Genomic DNA, 18,281 nt, shown 5'->3' with positions numbered 1-18,281 from the left:
CTTGGAGCAGGTGGATGAGTTTGTGTATTTAGGAAGTATGTTTACGAGAGATGGGAAGGCTGACAGAGATATTGAATGAAGGGTAAATGCAGGTAACTCCGTTAATGGAGGACTGAACGCAGTTGGCGCCAACAAAAAAATGTCTGATGTATGGAAGTGAGGCATGGAACTGGCAAAGAAAGGATGAAAGTAGATTGAATGCTGTTGAAATGAGATCCCTGAGGCGCATGTGTGGTAAAACCATGTGAGGAATGTCAAGAGTCAGAATAATAGAAGAGTATGTATGTGGCGATGTATGAATGTGAATGAGGCAAGGAGTGTGTGCCAAGACCTAGTTGTTTGGCGGTCCGTCCTCTCAGCCTACCCCAGCGGGGAAACGGCGTGATGGTTAGTTAGTTAGTTGAACGTGTGATTATAATTCTAAATATATTATACAATATAAATTATCCAGATACTCATTTTGCATCTGTATGAAATTTAGTACGATTTAGAAGTGAAGAAAATTACAGAAGTTGTTAATTGACTTAGTTCTACCGACATTAAGTCAGAGGTATTGCGTGTTGAGTCATATCACGTGATATTGTTTATTAGTTGTGTTTATAGAATTTTCCTGATATTTTCCAATAATCTTGAACTTGTGATTATATTTATAATTATAAAATATAAATATAAATTATTAATATGCAATATAAATTATATAGATACTCATTGTTCATCTGTTTGCAAGTAAGTATGATTTAGATTTGCTGCAAAATTATTATTTTTATTAATAACTTTACTAACATCTATTTTGTGTCTTAGTGGATTTCTACGTTGTTTTTCCTTTTGAAATAGTAAATTTAAGATATGTCATGTTGCAGGGGTGGTCCGTTCACTAAGTCAAAGGGTATTTGACCCCTAAAGTTATAAGACAACAATAATAGTTAATTTATCATAATTACATGCAACAACTGGTCTTATTCTTAATTTATCTTGTCGTTTTTTTACAGCTGTATGAAAATTTAAGTGATGACATTAATAGCGCGTGATGGAAATTACGTCACGACATAAAAATAGTTGCGATTACCTAGACATTCCGTAACCATGAAGTTGTTCAAATTTCATAACGCAAGAGCTTATCGTTGGAGATTTTTAGCTATTACGTACAAAAAAGTGAATAATGAACATTTTTAATTTATTTTGTTTAGACATGGAAATTACAGGTTTTTACCACTCTTTATTTCTTTATTAACGCCTTTTTGAATGGTAAAAATTATATCGTATAGAATTATATTATATAGAATGAAAAATTTTTATTAAAAAAAATGTTACCGGACAGCAAAGTGCCCATAACATTTTTTACTGGAAATGTGCTAAGGAAAAACTGGTTAAAGTTTGTCGGGTACGTGCCGATACACCCTGTATACAGTACATATTTATTATATATAACTAATGTCTCCGTAACAATCTTTTGTATTTGTTAAGTGATAAATTAAAGATGTCCACTAACTCCGTGTAATTATTTCCATCCATAAGTATTCTGGGCAATGAGGAATACATATGGTAGTTAAAACCAGAATTACTGCACAGAAATAAATCTTAACTTCTAGTATTACGTAGTGGAATCCGAAAGCTTATCAATGCAACCAATTGAAATCAGGCTACTAAAAAAGGACAAGGCGAATACTCTATAAAGGGTTGAAGTACTATAATGCGCTGCCGGAAAACTTAAAGTCTGCTGGAAGGTTCAAGATGTTGTGTAGGAGTCACATCAATCAGGAGAAAATATACATCATATATGCATTATGCATGTAAGAATTAATTAGTAATTAGTAAAATAAAATTAATTAATAAATAAAATAAATTCTGGACTATCAAATATATCTTTTAGAATTTTATATACAAATACTAAATCAGTTCTTCTGTCAGACATTTTAAGCATATTCATTTAATTAAAAAGAGTGTTGTAGTTCAACCAAATTCCTGGAATACCTTGTACATTAATACCGTAATGTGTCTTCCAGACGGGAGAATTATCTTCATGTTGACTTCTAACAATGGCAAAATATAACAGTTTAATTCACTTAATATTGTTGAAATTTCTAGTTACCTAGATATAAATAACAACATTTGTAAGCCCTTGTTAGAGATTTTCGTTTTGTGGTAAACAAAAGAAAGATTTGATTGAAACGTGATGAATAATATTTATTGATATCATTTCATATCCTTATTTTGATTGTTTTTCGATAATTTAATGAGTTTCTATTGTACAATGCAACCAAAGTCATCAATTTAACGTCCTAAAACCGGAAAAGATTTAGAATCATTTTATTTTTCTAAAAAATTTACGACTAGAGATTGGTAGAGAGATATACCTAATAGTTTTTTAATTTTGGAATCTGTTTATGAATATAAATTACTATCAATAAAGAAGATGTGTAAACGCGTGTTCACGTACAAGGCATGTGCTAGTATCTCCCATTTAAGACAATTATTCAATTGGCGGTCCACTGGTCGCCACACAAGCACCATCAGTTTCGTTTTATCCGAATCTGATAACGTACGTAGATAACTACTAATTCACAAAAAGAAATGTCGCCTATCTAAAAACATCAGTCTTTGTATAAACATCTCTCTTTTGCGCCAACGAGTGTAATTACGTGTCGTGTTCATAATATTGATCATTAATTTATTTGTTTAATTCGCATTCGTGGTCAGTTGGTTGCAGTTAATCTGCTGTCATATTGAGTAAAATGCTCCCTTGATAGTTAGTGCTAGAAATTTATTTGTTAATGCGGAATAGTATTGCGTGTGTTTTACTTATTAAATATCCAGGTATGTAATAAAGTTTTCATGTAAACATATACAGTGAACTAAAATTAGTTGAAATTTGACCATCCTTTGCATCATTATATAACATAATGTGTTTCCGGATTGTCAGGTCCTGGAATGGACTGCCACATGATTTAAAATGATCACAGACTCGCCATGATTTAGAACTAAATTTGAAACTCACGTATTCAAATATTCGTATCTGTAAAGACAAAAATCTTTCACTTCCACAGTCCGTGACATTGTAAATAACCAAAGGTGTATCAAATTTTAACAACTCTTGATAATTTGGCTTTTATACCTAAGTATAATTTCTGAGCTTTTAAGCTCATTTCAGTAAAATTTTCCGTTCCTAAAATTGAAAAATTAAAATATTAATATTTCAAATAAATATCAACTCTGATTTTGGCACTAATCCCCTAGTAAATGTAATACCAATGACAATAAATGGTTAAATAGTCCAGTTTTTTTAATATAGTTTTGTCTGCTTGCCTCAAAGTCGTATCATCTCCAAGATTAAACTGTCTAATAAAAGTGTTTATCAGAAATGGCCTGCAGGTAAGTATGTTTCCAGTTGTAAATAACATCATTAGATAGATAAATTACAATAATTGTACAGTTGAACAATTGTAACCACAACGGCGCTATTCAATGTTTTCATTATTACTAATATTCTTTTCACTCTTGCAAAAAGGATTCCATGATAACTCAACACAGTGACTATTCAACACACCTTTAAAAATTGATTTAAAGTCATTAAAAACGATGAAAAAAAATTTTACCTAACCTATTTAACAGTTAATAAAAATTTTGTTTAATCACTTTCCATGACTTTATATAACTTTTTAAAGATGTTATGAATTATCATTTTGATTATTTATCCGGTCACCTGCAAAAAGTACCATTGTAGTTTATTTTCAGTGTTGATTTATGACTACCGTCCTAAAAGATCCTATCTCGCATAGGCTGAATTAAAAATACAGTTATGCGCACGATTGTACAGTCAATGTTGAATTTCATAAAGCCATATTATTTATTTTAAAGCAGTTAATGTTAACATTGGTTACTGCTTTTCTCTTGCGACTTTGATATTTTTAGCTTTAGGCCACAGAAATGTAACATTTATTATGTACATTCATTACTAGAGGCAAATTTGAGCGTACGCAAAGAGAGAGCTATCGCAAAAACGCTAACGTTTATCTCTTGACATCGTGTCGAGTCCCTTAAAATAATTTGAGTGTGGACTTTATAAGTCTTTAAGCAGCAGTCATATTTTTAAGTAATTAAATTCCCTTGGCGTTCCTATGAATGGAAGTACGGAGGCATGAGAATTCAGGCTCTGAAATCGTTAAAGTTTGACTTGCAGCGGAAGTTCTGTTTGTTTAGTCCTCGCGGAGTGAGGCAGTAGGCCCTACAACGAGTCTGAAATATTACCATCGAGAACTTGTAGGAAAGTTTATTCAAACAAATTCAAAGGCAGGAATATTCTTTGGTAACTTTTTGCGTATTTTTCCTGTCTTCGTTTTTACATATTTGATGGGTATGGAAGAGCCGAATCGAATTTTCTCTTGAATTCTCAGAAATATTAAACATTCATGATTTTCTGTTATGAAAAACTGTGAAAAGTGCCCGGCGGTAGAATTATTTTTATAAAATGAAAAGGTTTTTGACAAAAAAAATTAATTCTATATACAGGCGGCTTTATTGTACATGCTATTATTTGATTTTATAAATTAGTCAAGAATAATTACAGACCGCTAGAATTATATTGTTTATTTGTAAGTATCATTTTATTCTCGTGTTAAAGTTATCGCAACAGAGTATAGTCGAACACTGTACTCATACAGATGAATTATTTGAATACATCATTCTAACTCGTTATTCGACTTAATAAATAACAGAGAAATTGAATGAAAACAAGTTCATTTTATCATCAATCATACTAATTTCGGTTGTGGGTGATTGTAACTCTGGTTCGATGAACTGTTGAATTTGTTATGAATTTAAGTAATTTCCAAAATTTGAACTGAAAACATAATATTCAAGTGGCGCGTTTTATGTTATTTCACTTCAAGTGCAGTAATCGTATGAAGAATTCAGAATTGGATATAAGTACTTTCCTATTGCTCACACCTCCTCGTTGTAATTAGCTAGAAAGGGACAGCGAGCGTATTCGGTCATCATAATTGAAAATTCAAAAAGTTTTTACAGTTTGTAATTTTTTTATATTTAAGCTTTTTGACAAACCTACTAACGCACGGTCAACCCAAATTTGTATATTGGATGACTAGCGCAGACCCGTGAAAAATCTCGTGATAGGCTGAATTCTCAACAAATCGGTTCCAATTTTGAAAATTTCAACTAAAATAATGTTCTGTTAAAAATGCAATATTATAGGAAGGTACTATACAGCTTGTCTGCACTCTTCAAATATTCAGTTCTTTTTTTAAAATGACGCTTAAGATCAAAACAAATTTGTGTTGATTGAACCAGATTTCACGTAGGACGATTATTAATAATATAGTGAGTGATATCACAGTAGTCGAGACGTAGATTGCGTATCCTTCGAAGGCTGATAGTGCAAAATCAGTAAGAAACTTAAAATAATATTAAAAGATAAAGGTGAAAGGTATAATTTATTACGAAAATTCTCTATCCGCGCCTGTCTGTTTGTACGCTTAGTTCTTCTAAACTACGCAACGGATTTTGATAGGGTTTTCACTATAATTTAGATATTTTTTTTCCGAAAGTTTTATGCATACAATATATGCATATTAAATTTAAAGAAAAGTCGATTTTTTTAAATCAAGTCTTAAATAAAATATTTTCGGGCGCTTACATTGCTAACGCTGGCTAAACCTTATGAGATACATCAAAATAATGTACTAAGGAATTGTATATCTTAAAAAGGCCTACAGAAAAACCCACGATGGTATTTGTATATCTCCTAAGAATAACCCCCAGTAACGCCGGGTACACGTCAGCTAGTTTCAGATAAATATCTACTATTATATGCAAACAGCTTTAATAATGCAAAGCGAGAAAAATTATTTTCTGAAAGCATTATGGAAGTAGGTTCTGTTCTTCCTCCTCAAGTGAAATACGTTCGATACACAATGGATCCGTTAAATGTATCTAAAGAGCAAGAACAAGTTACTTTCCGAACCATTTCCCATTCTGTATTTTCCTAATGGCTTGTTTGGAAATGTGTAGCAAAGAACTGACGAATGTAGTATTTTCCATGTTGCAGATCACGTAGTTTTCTGCATATCTTTGAGGGATAAAGCTTATTCATGCCGGCAGATGAAATGCATTGCATAAAATAATATGGATATGATTATATTTTGTACATGGAGAAAACTCACTAATATGAAATATTGTTAATTTATTAAAAATCTGATCAAATTTTTCGTTTTCCTGTAAACTACGAGGCTGGAGGTCTACACACTATCAGTAAAGCACGAATGTGTTATGAGGAAGTAAATAATAATATTTTTTCATCTCGTCCGTTATATTTATTTGGACAAGGCCACCTGCGTGAAAACGTGTCCAGATATATTCTGAATGATAATATTTTATTAGGAAATGGTCATGCAGTCACATCTTTAACAGTATATTGATAAAAAAAGCCGTACTCATTTTTCTCCATGTATTATATGTTGTATAAATCAAATCTCAGACTCCGAATATTATCATACCTACCTGGGTTTGGAGAAAAGTGATAGGAGAAAAATGACTAATGCTGATTTATTAAAAGCCGGTTAAAAATGGGATGGCAGGCCGTTTCCTGTTAAGCTTTTAGTACGTTTCCAATATATCGGAATACGTGTTCATGCACATGCATTTGCCCTGATAATATATAGTGAGGAAATGCGAAAATATAACCATTTTTATGTACACGTGTACCGACATCGCGATAATACATTATTTTTTATTAAAATTTCAGCAAGAAACCTCTCAATTCATTTGTTAAGATTAATTTTAAGAGATTCTTAATAAAATATCAATATTTTATGTCAGTAAATTTTCCCCGTGTACCTTTTTAAAATATTAAAAATAATTAGTTTAGTATAACCTTGTTGGTAGTGTCATTCATTCCCGTTCAAATTCTCACTTGATGAAAACTGTTATTAAACATACTAATTTGGGTTGTTAATGCATGGTTACGTAATATGAAATGTTATTCAAGTTCAACGAGCTCTTAATTTTCTTATCGTATGTATATCAGAAAAGCGATAAAGTAGGTACCAAAAGTATTTTATGAAATAATAATTAAATTACTTTTTCGACGTGCGTATTTGCAGGTGCTGAAATGAATTGAAAGAGAGACGATAAGTTTGACGAGAGACGATGGGCGTGGTTGTACTGAACCAGGTCCAGGGGGCGTACTTTAGTGACCCGTTCATATTAATATACTCGTACATCTTTGAATAGCTATCCTTTTCACCACACATTTTTTGTTCGATTAGTATGAATATGCTACCAAGATATTACCAAGGAGTAACACAAGGTTACTGTGTTTTATTTGATTTAATTCATATCTACATTTTTCTGCAGGTTAAAGATGCGCCCCCACCCAAAACTTTGGAGAGAGTCAGCGAGCATAATAGCTCTCGCGAAAAACGGATTGAACAAAGTCCACAACAACAAGACCAGTGACTACAAGATCCTGCTGCAGGAGAGGTCCAGCAAGTCCGAGTTCCTTCCCAGCACCATCGTGTTCCCAGGCGGCACTGTGGAGGAGTGTGATGGCGGAACCGGTTGGTTTAACCATTTCAAGTCCTTCGGGTTGAGGAAGGATGATTTCAGACATTTCTACTCGAAGAAGACACTTGTGCCACCGATTTTGCTAGGTGTTGAGGATCCAGTTATCAGGTGCCTACCTATACAGAATTTAGTTGTGCTGCCTTTCTATCTTTTTATGTGAATACACGCAGAAAAAAAATATTGCTATCCTATTGCTAAATATGGAAATCTGTTAATGCATTCGTTAAAGGCCTGCAATTCCATTACTAACCGGATTACCAATAATTATAAGAGTTTCTTTATAAATTAGCAATACTTTATTTTCTCCGTTTATCTACCTATATTCCAATCATATAAGTAGGTGGTACCTACATTTTTTTACTGTAGGTGCGCATAGTATAAAGAAGAAAACTAGAAGTGCCTTCCATACAAATTTGAATGGAAACAAATTTTCCATTTAGTCCAATAGTCCAGCGCCCTGTCTCACTTACCCTCGCCTGATATAATAGATCTCGCCTCATAGATCTCCATCCATTTGAATTTCGTAAACATAGAATAATATTGGAAATTTAATATTCAATCAGGCAAATATTCGTCACGAAACACGACCTCAAGGCATTTCTTGTGTTCTTCTTTATTCTGTGTAGCTGACATTATTAGTAGGTATGTACATTTATTTTGAAAGAACAACATCTAATTTGTATATTTCCCATGCAGGCATGTTTGTTTGAGGATAACGGCGATCAGAGAAACATTTGAAGAACTGGGAATTCTTATCTGCAAACAAAACTACGAAGAACCGCTCAGCAAAAACAAGTGTGCCTCGTTTATTTCAGATTTCGATGTAAAACACTGGCAAAATAAGGTAGGACTCATTGTAATTAACGAAGGTTGGAGATTATGGAATAATAGTGAACGTATGTCTCGTGACGTATGATATATAGGCCGGTTCGCGTGTTGGTGAGTCTCTTTAATTTTTGGGAGGAATGCAGATTACGCCAAACTCTGGGAATTGAATAAAAATGCACTTTCTAGATGAGAAAAGTGTGTAGAAACTCATTAAAAAAGAATTAAGGCGCGGAAGAATAAATTGAGGGAGATACAGCCGATCAAAGTTTAATAAAATTGCACTTCGCGATCTGATATTATGACCATTCGGACAGTCCGCCGCCATATTTTGCACTGTTAAGAAAATCAAATTAATAAATTTTAATACTTTTGAAATTTCAGTAGTGCCAACCAAAAAATAAAAAGTGTTGCCATATAATAATATCAATGCATGGAAAATTCTGAAAATTAAATATCATTTGCCAGATTGGTAGTTTATTATTTAAAATCTTGTAAATACTTAATTTATGTATATATATATAACCTAACCTAACTGTGATTTTCTATAACAAAAAAATGACCCTTTAATAACGCCCACTCGCGTCCCCTTTAGAGTTATATCCCAGTTTTCAAGTAGTTTGTGGGCTACGCTAGGTTTGTATAGACTGGTTTGTGATTTAATTCTAATACCTTTTTCCCATGTTCTTCTGCCTACTCTAACCCAAACTAAAAACCTAACCTATTTTGTAAAAAAATATTATTATTATATGGCAACATTTTTCTTTTTTTGGTTGGCACTACTGAAATTAAAATAGTTATTAATTTGATTTTCTTAAGTCATAGTTGATTGTTGATAAATAAAACATGGTTTCTATGTATTGCGTACGAAATTTCAAAACCCTATAACTCAGTTAATAGTGCCGACCCCCACCTAATTCTTTCAGATTCGGATTCCCCAGCCCTAAATTAGTCTAAATCAAGTTCAATTTCGGTTATTCGAGTGACTCCGAATTTTACCCTCAGATCGCGAAGTGCAATTTTATTAAACTTTGATCGGCTGTATCTCCCTCAATTTATTCTTCCGCGCCTTAATTCTTTTTTTAATGAGTTTCTACACACTTTTCTCATCTAGAAAGTGCATTGTTATTCAATTCCCAGAGTTTGGCGTAATCTGCATTTCACCCAATTTTTTAGCTTATAAATTAATATAAGCATACTTTTTTTTGAAATACAAAGTGGCGCAGCCGGTACGATATCACATCTTTGAAAGGGTTCCATGATAACTCGTGACAATGACAAATCAAGAAATCTTTGAAAAGCGATATAAAGTAACTAAAAGTGATGAAAACAAAGACTAGCCAATAAACCTGACCTAACGTAACCTAATTAACCAAGTTTTTTTTCTTCACTTTCATGGCTTTATATGATTGTGTTCTGAGTTTTCCGGCTACTCTTTAAACGCATGGATTTAAATGGCAAGAGTAATAAAAAAAAGATATCAACTGATGTGACTAATTAGATTCAACAGATAAATAACAAGAAGTGGCGTAATCTACACAGATATCAAAGAAAACTGATTTTGCCAACTTACACGAGTCATTTCGGCCCCAGAGGTCTGAATTAAATTGACACTCTGTTCAAGAAAGAATTTCGATATTTGAAAAACTTGACATTGCCACAAAACAAATCTTATATATTATACAGGGCGTACCAGCACATACCGACCTACCCGAAAGACCTTAACTAGCGATTCCTGAGCATATTTAGTTCATTTAGGGACCCGGCCAGGAACCGATTTTTATTACTTTTTTGTATTAACTACACACAGGAGGCCCCGATGGAAAATAATTTCATTAAGGCATAATACATCATCTTTGGGGATGCTGTGAAAATGGTACACGTTGAGGACACAAGACTCGAAAAATAATATATCAAAAGCAAAAAAAAAACATAATTTTTATTTGACCTTTTCAAATGCAAAAAAATATTTTATTCCACTTAACGGCTTAAAACTGCCTTTTTCATAACCCCGAGCAACGCCGGTGCACGTCAGCTTGTATGTAAATATTTCTAGTTTATTCTGACTACTTCTTTGTTCCTTCTTTGTAAGCTCTATAAAAAAAATAAGCTGCCTCCTCCTAGCTCGGGGGCTGTGCTGTAGATGATATAATTTTGTTTTCCGATAATATTATTTTCAATTAAAAACGAAAATATTATTTTTCTACCACACACTGGTCACACTTCTACACCTCGAAACGGATCACGTGATACGCGCTCTGGATAAAATGTTTCGGATACGTGTTGATACATCGTGTATATATTATCAGCGAAATTTTCAAAATTAAGTTTATTTTAATGAAAACCCCTACGGTATTTGATTTTAACCATTGTTTTGTTTGCCAAGGTTCATAAAGATCCAACAGAATTCCTCTCCCTCTGCCAACACCTGCACTGCTACCCCGACATCTGCTCTCTCTTCCTCTGGAGTAACTGGCTCACGCCCCTGGGGTACGCCTCGCAGAGGTTCGACACTCTGTTCTTCGTCTGCGGCTTTGAAAACGCACCGCCCACCCACGCGGAGGAGTCCGAAGTCTCACAAGTTTGGGTAATAGTAAAAGAAAAACCATTATTTTCTATAATCTCCACAGTAAAACTTGTTATATTATCCTGGCAAATTTACAAAGTAGTTATATTTTGCGCTATCTTTGTGTGTGGTTTGTAATGAAAACAACATCCTTCTAAAATGTGTACAGATGCTAACTACATAGTGTCTACTTACTCCCTAGGTGCTTGCTTAGATAATATTATAATGGGAGGTTCTAATTTTGAATCGAAAGTGCTTGTTTGAAAAAAGAAGCGGGATAATTTTAGTGACAATGTTGCCATGTTTAAAAATTCTTATTCGTTTAAATTAGTTTTTTTTATTATTTGTGGTATCCCTCGAGTCTCAACTAGGAACCAGTAGGACAATTATTGTATTCTTAATTTGGTGAATGGTGTGAAGCTGATAAGAAATGAGGGAGGAGAAAGAGAAGTGGAAGAGGAATGTCGTCAAGTTAATCGCTTGTGACGGTATATCAGTTTTCTCTTTTTGCTCGCTAAGAGAGATATTTACATCCGTCAAGTTACTCCCTGGAAGTATCCCTGGCATGATAAGCCTAGTGATATACCGGCCCTATTAGGTAATTTTAATTAAACTGTTGTGGTGCGTATACACTTGCGCTCCGAATGACGAAAAAAATAACGAACCAACTGCAAACGGTGCGAACTCGTTGTGTTCCCATAATTCTTGGTTAGGTTCAGCTCGCAAGTATACACGCCATTATGAAAACAAAACCAAAAAATATGAATTTCTACAAATCAAAGTCAAAACATCATTAATAAATGATTTTTTTTATGTAGGTCAATCTTTGTTTTGAAATGTTTCAGTGGGGTTCGCCTGAAGACGTGATGGAAAAATTTAATTCGAAAAAATTGACACTCCCCCCGCCCCAGTTTTACGAAGTATGCCGATTATTCCACCAAAAAGACATTAACAAACTTTTAAAATATTCGTCGCTGAGAAGTTCCCTGGGCTGTGATCAAATTTACCCAATTCTGATAAATCCCAAAAGCGGCAAAGGCTATATCGCCATATTTCCAGGTATGTTTTGTGTTTGTTTTTGAAATTTTCAACAAATAAAATATTTATCGGGTATTTAAGATAATCCGTGTATTTTACAACAGTGCAAATGCCAGTGACGGTACCTAAATGGATTCTGGTAAATACTTTCCTTTTTTCCTTCACTTTTTTATGGTTTACCACAAATTATAAAAATATGCTTCTACCTGATCTAGTCTATGATCTAATTGATATAATCTATGAGTCAGAACTGGCAATGGGCACAATAAATGAATCAACGGTGATAGCCTGCTTGTTGAAATAATATATACTTTAATTAAGCCGAGCCATAATAGATCTGGCTATTATGGTCCCGTATATTAATATTTTTTGTAACGGAATTTTCTAACTTGCCAGGGCTCTTACCAGGGAGCAACTTAAAAGAAGTAAATATCTCTCATAACAAGGATAGGAACTGACTGATATACAGGGCCTACGTGATCTACTTCTAGATTTTGTATGAATGGCATTGAAGCCAAATTTATGGTGAGGGGAAATTGCCTGAAATGAACTTATGAAATGATTTGTATGCCAAGTATAATGAACTATTTTTATTTTATTTTTGTACTGTTAATGCGACTATCACAAGTTGAGTTTTTGAGTATTTCATGGGACAGTGATACGCCATTAAAAAAATTAAGTAAGTTTTTCCATTTTTCATACGTCTTCCCCCTCGCCCCTCAGATTGTAATGATTAGCCCTTTCTACTTCAAACTTTTCCTTCTCTTCTTTCTACGATAAATTTTCCTTAAGTCCCATAGGTAACTTTTCCATAAGGCTTTGGTTATGTATATATCCGGGGTAGGAATGTCCTCCCTTCCGTCTTTCAAGCCTTTGTCCCTCTCCTTATTACACACCCCTTCAAGTGTGTACATCCTAGTTTGTCTACGTGACGTACGACCTTGAACGTACTCATTTCACGTGACGGTTCAGTATAAAAAGGCTTCACCGAACGTTGTGTTGGTTTTTTTTGTTTCTCGGTATAGAAACCTAGTTATCTATGTATGTGTGGTATCCCTCGGTTCTTTTGAGATAGAGTGAGTTGAATCCATTACCGCTGTGTTTTAAAGCCATTTCATAAACCTTATCTTCTAAGTCGCCTGCTCCCCCAACTAGCTACGCGATTCTATCTATCGTAGGGTAATGTGAACATAATAAAGTGTTAGATTTTATATATGTGATATACATACGATAAATTTATGGTGTTAGTTGTCGGCGCCATCCATGTATATATTTTGGGAGGGGAAGGAGAGGAAAGGAAATGAATTTTTTTCAAGTTAAGATTGGCTCCTCCTCTTTACCAAACAAAACCGATGGATGATAATTTGAGCAAGGCGATCGATATCTGCGTGTCTGGATATCACAACCGGCCGGGTCTCCCCTTGTTCCAAATCGGCAACCGTCACGCCAGAATAAAGAAAACCAGGTCTCATCACCAATTTCAGAATTGCCCCAACCTCATACACCTCCAGGATAATCTACTTTACTGAGTGTAGAAGGGGAAAGCCATGACATCCCTTGTCACGAATCTAGTCGCGAAAATGTGACACGTAAGGTCCTAAGTTACGTGCCACCTCTAGAAAACGTTGTAACTCCCTCGTCGTCGGGGATTTACATCCCTTTCTAGGTCAATAACATAGATAACACACGACGATCTTGTCGACATTTAGCCTGCTTTTTAGCGATAGGTTGTGTGCCTACCCATTCAGCCAATTATCATGTGAGATATATGTAAGGTCTACTCGAAATGCCAAATTTAGGATGAGGACTGTCTGTATTTTAATATTTGGTTCTAGTAATTATTTTATGAGGTTACTAGCATCCTCGTGTATTAGGTATGGGTAACTTCTACTGAATACCTATCCTCTCAAGTAGGTATAAACGGATAATTGGTTTGATTTTTGCATTTAATTTAAAGAGGCTGCCTACCTCTCGAAAGGTACCTGTTGAGAAAAGTTGTTCGGATGGTAGTTTTATTTCGGAGATTACCATCTCCCTCTTTTGACTCTAGATTTGTTTTTGTGCATCCCAATTCGTAACTTAGAAAGTCAAACAATAGATGAAAAATATTAAATTAGAAAGTCAAATAACAGAAGAAAAGTATTCATTTTGTTCTGTCTGGTTGCATCCGATCGCTTTCTATCCGGGCGGTCATACGCTAGCAAAACTTCTCCTTCGACTGACTGTACACTGCTGTAGCCTAAACGCCTCTGTCCCTCATAGTGTTCGCTGTTTCAATTGCACGCCAGAGTTGTGGTAGATACCCTGTAGATAGGTATTTTTATACTGCGAATTTATATTGGTTGGCCTAATTTGTAATAGGTATTTTATGTTTCGTCGGCGATTCAATACCTACCGCAGGGACAACGTCATGATTTGATTCGTAATGTTTTAAAAGAATAACAGATCGGCAGGTAGGTAAATTCTCGATATTATGACCCTCGGTCCAAGGCGTTCCCCTAAAACAAAAGTTATCGGCCTACATATGAAAAGGTCGTTGACTCGTCTCTCGCTCATAGCTGATTGACAGATCGCCCAGCACATCCCTTTTAATGATAACATTATTTGGGCGGCAGGTGTCGTAAACTTAGTTCCTGTACCTCGGTTGTATCCGTCTTTTAAGGGTCCTCTGAAACTTAATAAATAATATTAAAAACTCACCCAGTTAGTCATCTCTCATTCTCAGCGTGAAGCTTACCTGGTCACTCTATATAGCTAAATCAGTTTAATTTTCGATCTCCTCCCTATCGGCTTCTTTCCTCATTTTAGCGAAATCCTTGCAATCTGTTCAATTTTGGTCCCCTCCCTACGCCTATAAAAGGGTAATTAAATAATTCTGTTAATACAATTGTACCTCCCTAATCTCTGTTTTACAACGCAATCATTATTATTATTATTTTCATGTTTTTAAAACAAGTAATTTAGTTTGAACTACATATTTACGAAGTCACGTTTAATTTAACACATTTTATATTATAATCGCGATCGCCCAACTCTTAGCGCCCCTGGGGTGATTTTTCACAAAACGGCGCTCTACAAATTATCCAATTGTTCCTATCTCTACTGAGTACAACCACTTTCACTTTACACAAACACCGGTTCAATAATATTTCACTTTAATTCAATATACAACAAAGCTTTCTAACACCATTTGAATTCACTAATTAACTGTAATTTCACACAACACTTCTGATTTGTATTGATTTCTCGGAGCTGTTAACGTATCCACGTTCAAGAACTGACTGCCCGTATTTTATCCCTTCCTGTGGGAATGTGTTTACTTAAGGCCTGTAATCTATCCCATGTTGCTAGTCTAGACAAAAATTTTTGGAGCACGTTCGTTTATTATTTATCGTTTATTTATGTGATTGTTCAAACTATCACAAGATTCAAATTGTTCTCGAATAGCTCCGTCCGGCTTTCGTTAATGTTGAGAACATGTTTTGATATGGAATCGAAAACCAAAGTTGAATCGACTTCAACTTTCGTTCTATAAATTGACCATAGAGACTCATATAATCAATCAGGTTCGAACGCAGCATTACAGATCCTCAAAGGTACTTGACATTGTTGCAGTCGGTGGCGTGGCGAGTGTAGATTTTGTGAATTAAAAACCTATCGATTTAAAAGTAGTTTTTTTTTAAAGAAAGACAAACATTCCCGGGTTACGAATTACCTGACAATATTTGAAAATCTCCTACTACCAAAATAGTAATCGGGAAATTTTGCTTTTGTTGTGATGGAGGACTTAGCCAGCCAAGGAATTGAACACACTACGCTTGGGTGGGACCCAAACGTTATGTCATGAAAAACCATGAATTCCTTTGTATTCCGCAGTGGTAAACCGTGTGCACATCTACGCAACGCAACATGGCATAAAATTATTCGCATTCTTAATGAACGCAGCCGGCCGACCCGTGAGGTAGCAGTGTAAGTTCTGTCCGAACCCGCCGACCAATCACAGGGCGTTGATGTCTATTACTGTTCTAATCGGATTTTTTAATGACAATTTATCATTAATAAATCTCTTAATACTTACAGATGTCGCAAACAGTCCTACAGATAATTACTTTTTTGATTTCAGGTGACGAATTATTTCCTGAATTCCCAGATTTTGAGAAACAGGACGTCATTAACATCGGTAACTCTACCATCGAAGAGCTGCAAAACGCCGCAGGGGTCACCCATAGAATGGAGGTCTACGATTTCCACACAATCAAAAATCAATTGAAGAACTTTACACCTGTGCAGTGCCAACTATCGCCAGTTAACGGATTAATGCCAAACTTAATTCACTTTATCTGAGGATCATGAGGATTAACAAGGATTAACCATAAGTGTATTTAGATATTAAAAACCTGACCTACCTGATATAATTAAGTACCTACAAGGAATAATCAAAAAGAGAATTAGTCCTAAGCAGGTGTATAACTTTTTAATACTCTTACTGCTTACATTATATTACGTAAAATTCATAAAAAATATTTATAAGGAACATATTGAGTGTGTTCAACATAAGTCTTATGTAATTAGTTTAATCTTTGTAATAAAAATAAATGTCGTACAATATTTAAATTTATTACAGTTCACGTAACGAGCAGTTTCGTTCCACAATCATCTCTACTGGGACACTGACTAGAACCAAGGTTTGTAGAAAATGTATGTTTAATACATTTTCTACGAACCTTGGTTTTTCCCTGTTTGTAAAACGAACATACTCGAAGGGGAAGAAATTTTAAAGTGAAAAAAATCTAAGTATATTGACAAATTATATAATAAAATAAAGACAAAAACGTTTGTTTTTTTTCGAAATTTTCGATTTTTTGTACGAAGATTTTCAGAAAATCGGTGCAGTGCACTGCCAAACTGTAATTTCCTCATCCCACTAGCTGCAACCAATTGGAAGCATTAGGGGGTTTGACGTTATTTATTGGAAAAAATGGTAGGGATTTCAAAAAAATGGCAGCACCGCCGCCCGTAACCTCAGAGTGATCATCGCGGAGACAGGAGTACCTTCCCACGTTAAAGTGGGTGGATAAAGTAAACCATGTCTCCGAGATAGCAGTCGAGTTTTATTGGATAAGAAGAGCTAAACTTCCATTTTTAGTTAATGTTAAAACGACACTTTCTGAAATTTCCATATTTACACCATACGATGGGTCAGGGGGGAATCTGGGGACTTTGCAGAGTTTGGGGACTTTTCAACAAAATCCTCCTCCATTATTCACAAAATTACAACCACAAAATATAGAAAGAGAAAGAGGAAAGAAAAGTTTATAAATATCCGGAAACCATTGCCGAAAAATGACTCCTAGAAGAAAAGGATGAGAAAAATCCTGAAGGTAAAAAACACACTACACTTTTTTGGGCAGAAAACATAAAAATACGGGTTTCGGTCTTATTTTTCGAAACACAACAAAACAACTGATGACAAACAAATGTTATTGTTGCAATCTAAAAATATTATTCAACGTGCGAACTCAATTCCAAAGTACTGAAATAATCAAGCGATTGTTTGAATTAACCGTTCGAAAGTGCCAGTTTTCTTTCAGCAATTGATCAAGCTTTTAGCTAGAAATAATGACGTTCAATAAAAATTAAACCAAAAGTTTTTAAACTAAAATTGAAACGTCTGAACCGCTGTAATATATTATGTACACATGCTCGTTGATGTTCGATGGTTTCACAATGGTTTCACACGATCGATGCTTGTCGTTGGGTCCATGATTCCATGGTCCATGTTCGAGCAGCTCGATACAATACCTCTAAACAAACATGGACCTAAAATGCCCTGGACAGAGCATGAGTGCTATTTTGTATTAACCTGTTAACCGGGGAGTTCAGTTTTAAATTACGCAACATATAACGGGCGTGAACTCCTTCACTAGGACGTATCAATACGTCACGCCCGGTGGACGTTAATTTTATTTTTATTTATGCATCAAAAAAAGTGAAAACATCGAATTAAAAAAATAGAATATTTACAAACAATCATAAAGATTACAAAAAAATATAAAAAAGGTTATAATTACAGAACAATAAATAATTCACACAGATAAAAGATAAACATTGAGTTTAAAAAATTAAAATATGTAAAAATTAAAAACTCAATTTCCGTGTGATATGTTCGGAAATATACGTCCCGCTTGTTCCAGGGCGCAACATATATTTCAAGGACGTATTTATACGTCCTACCCGTACCCGATACTGTTTACGTTTCACCATAGACATATGA

At 34.5% G+C, this 18,281-nt stretch overlaps 1 protein-coding gene across 2 annotated transcripts; it reads left to right on the top strand.

The window, feature by feature from the left end:
- The first annotated feature begins 2,542 nt into the window (after window positions 1-2,542).
- Window positions 2,543-16,768, top strand: LOC149424940 (acyl-coenzyme A diphosphatase NUDT19-like). Of its 2 annotated transcripts, XM_089650865.1 has the most exons (6): window positions 2,543-2,814; window positions 7,369-7,686; window positions 8,275-8,422; window positions 10,790-10,990; window positions 11,815-12,028; window positions 16,131-16,768. In XM_089650865.1, exons 2-6 carry the CDS (start codon window positions 7,376-7,378, stop codon window positions 16,349-16,351), a joined length of 1,095 nt encoding a protein of 364 aa, XP_089506991.1. In that variant the 5' UTR covers window positions 2,543-2,814; window positions 7,369-7,375; the 3' UTR covers window positions 16,352-16,768. The 2 variants fall into 2 exon arrangements, with proteins under 2 accessions (XP_089506991.1, XP_089506992.1); XM_089650866.1 differs by lacking the exon at window positions 11,815-12,028.
- The last annotated feature ends 1,513 nt before the right edge of the window (window positions 16,769-18,281 follow it).

This window comes from Hesperophylax consimilis, chromosome 3 (assembly GCF_061612785.1).
Source record: "Hesperophylax consimilis isolate HC1 chromosome 3, BYU_Hcon_1.0, whole genome shotgun sequence".
Taxonomy (NCBI): Eukaryota; Metazoa; Arthropoda; class Insecta; order Trichoptera; family Limnephilidae; genus Hesperophylax; species Hesperophylax consimilis.
The sequence above is the reverse complement of the archived record's forward strand: the minus strand, read 5'-3'. Positions and strand labels throughout refer to the sequence as shown.

Excerpts from the sequence above, each read along its gene's own strand:
- LOC149424940 (XM_089650865.1), top strand. The coding sequence starts at position 7,376 with ATGCGCCCCCACCCAAAACTTTGGAGAGAGTCAGCGAGCATAATAGCT. Across the intron at positions 7,687-8,274 it reads GTTGAGGATCCAGTTATCAG|GCATGTTTGTTTGAGGATAA; the intron begins GTGCCTACCTAT and ends TTTCCCATGCAG. Across the intron at positions 10,991-11,814 it reads CCGAAGTCTCACAAGTTTGG|TGGGGTTCGCCTGAAGACGT; the intron begins GTAATAGTAAAA and ends GAAATGTTTCAG.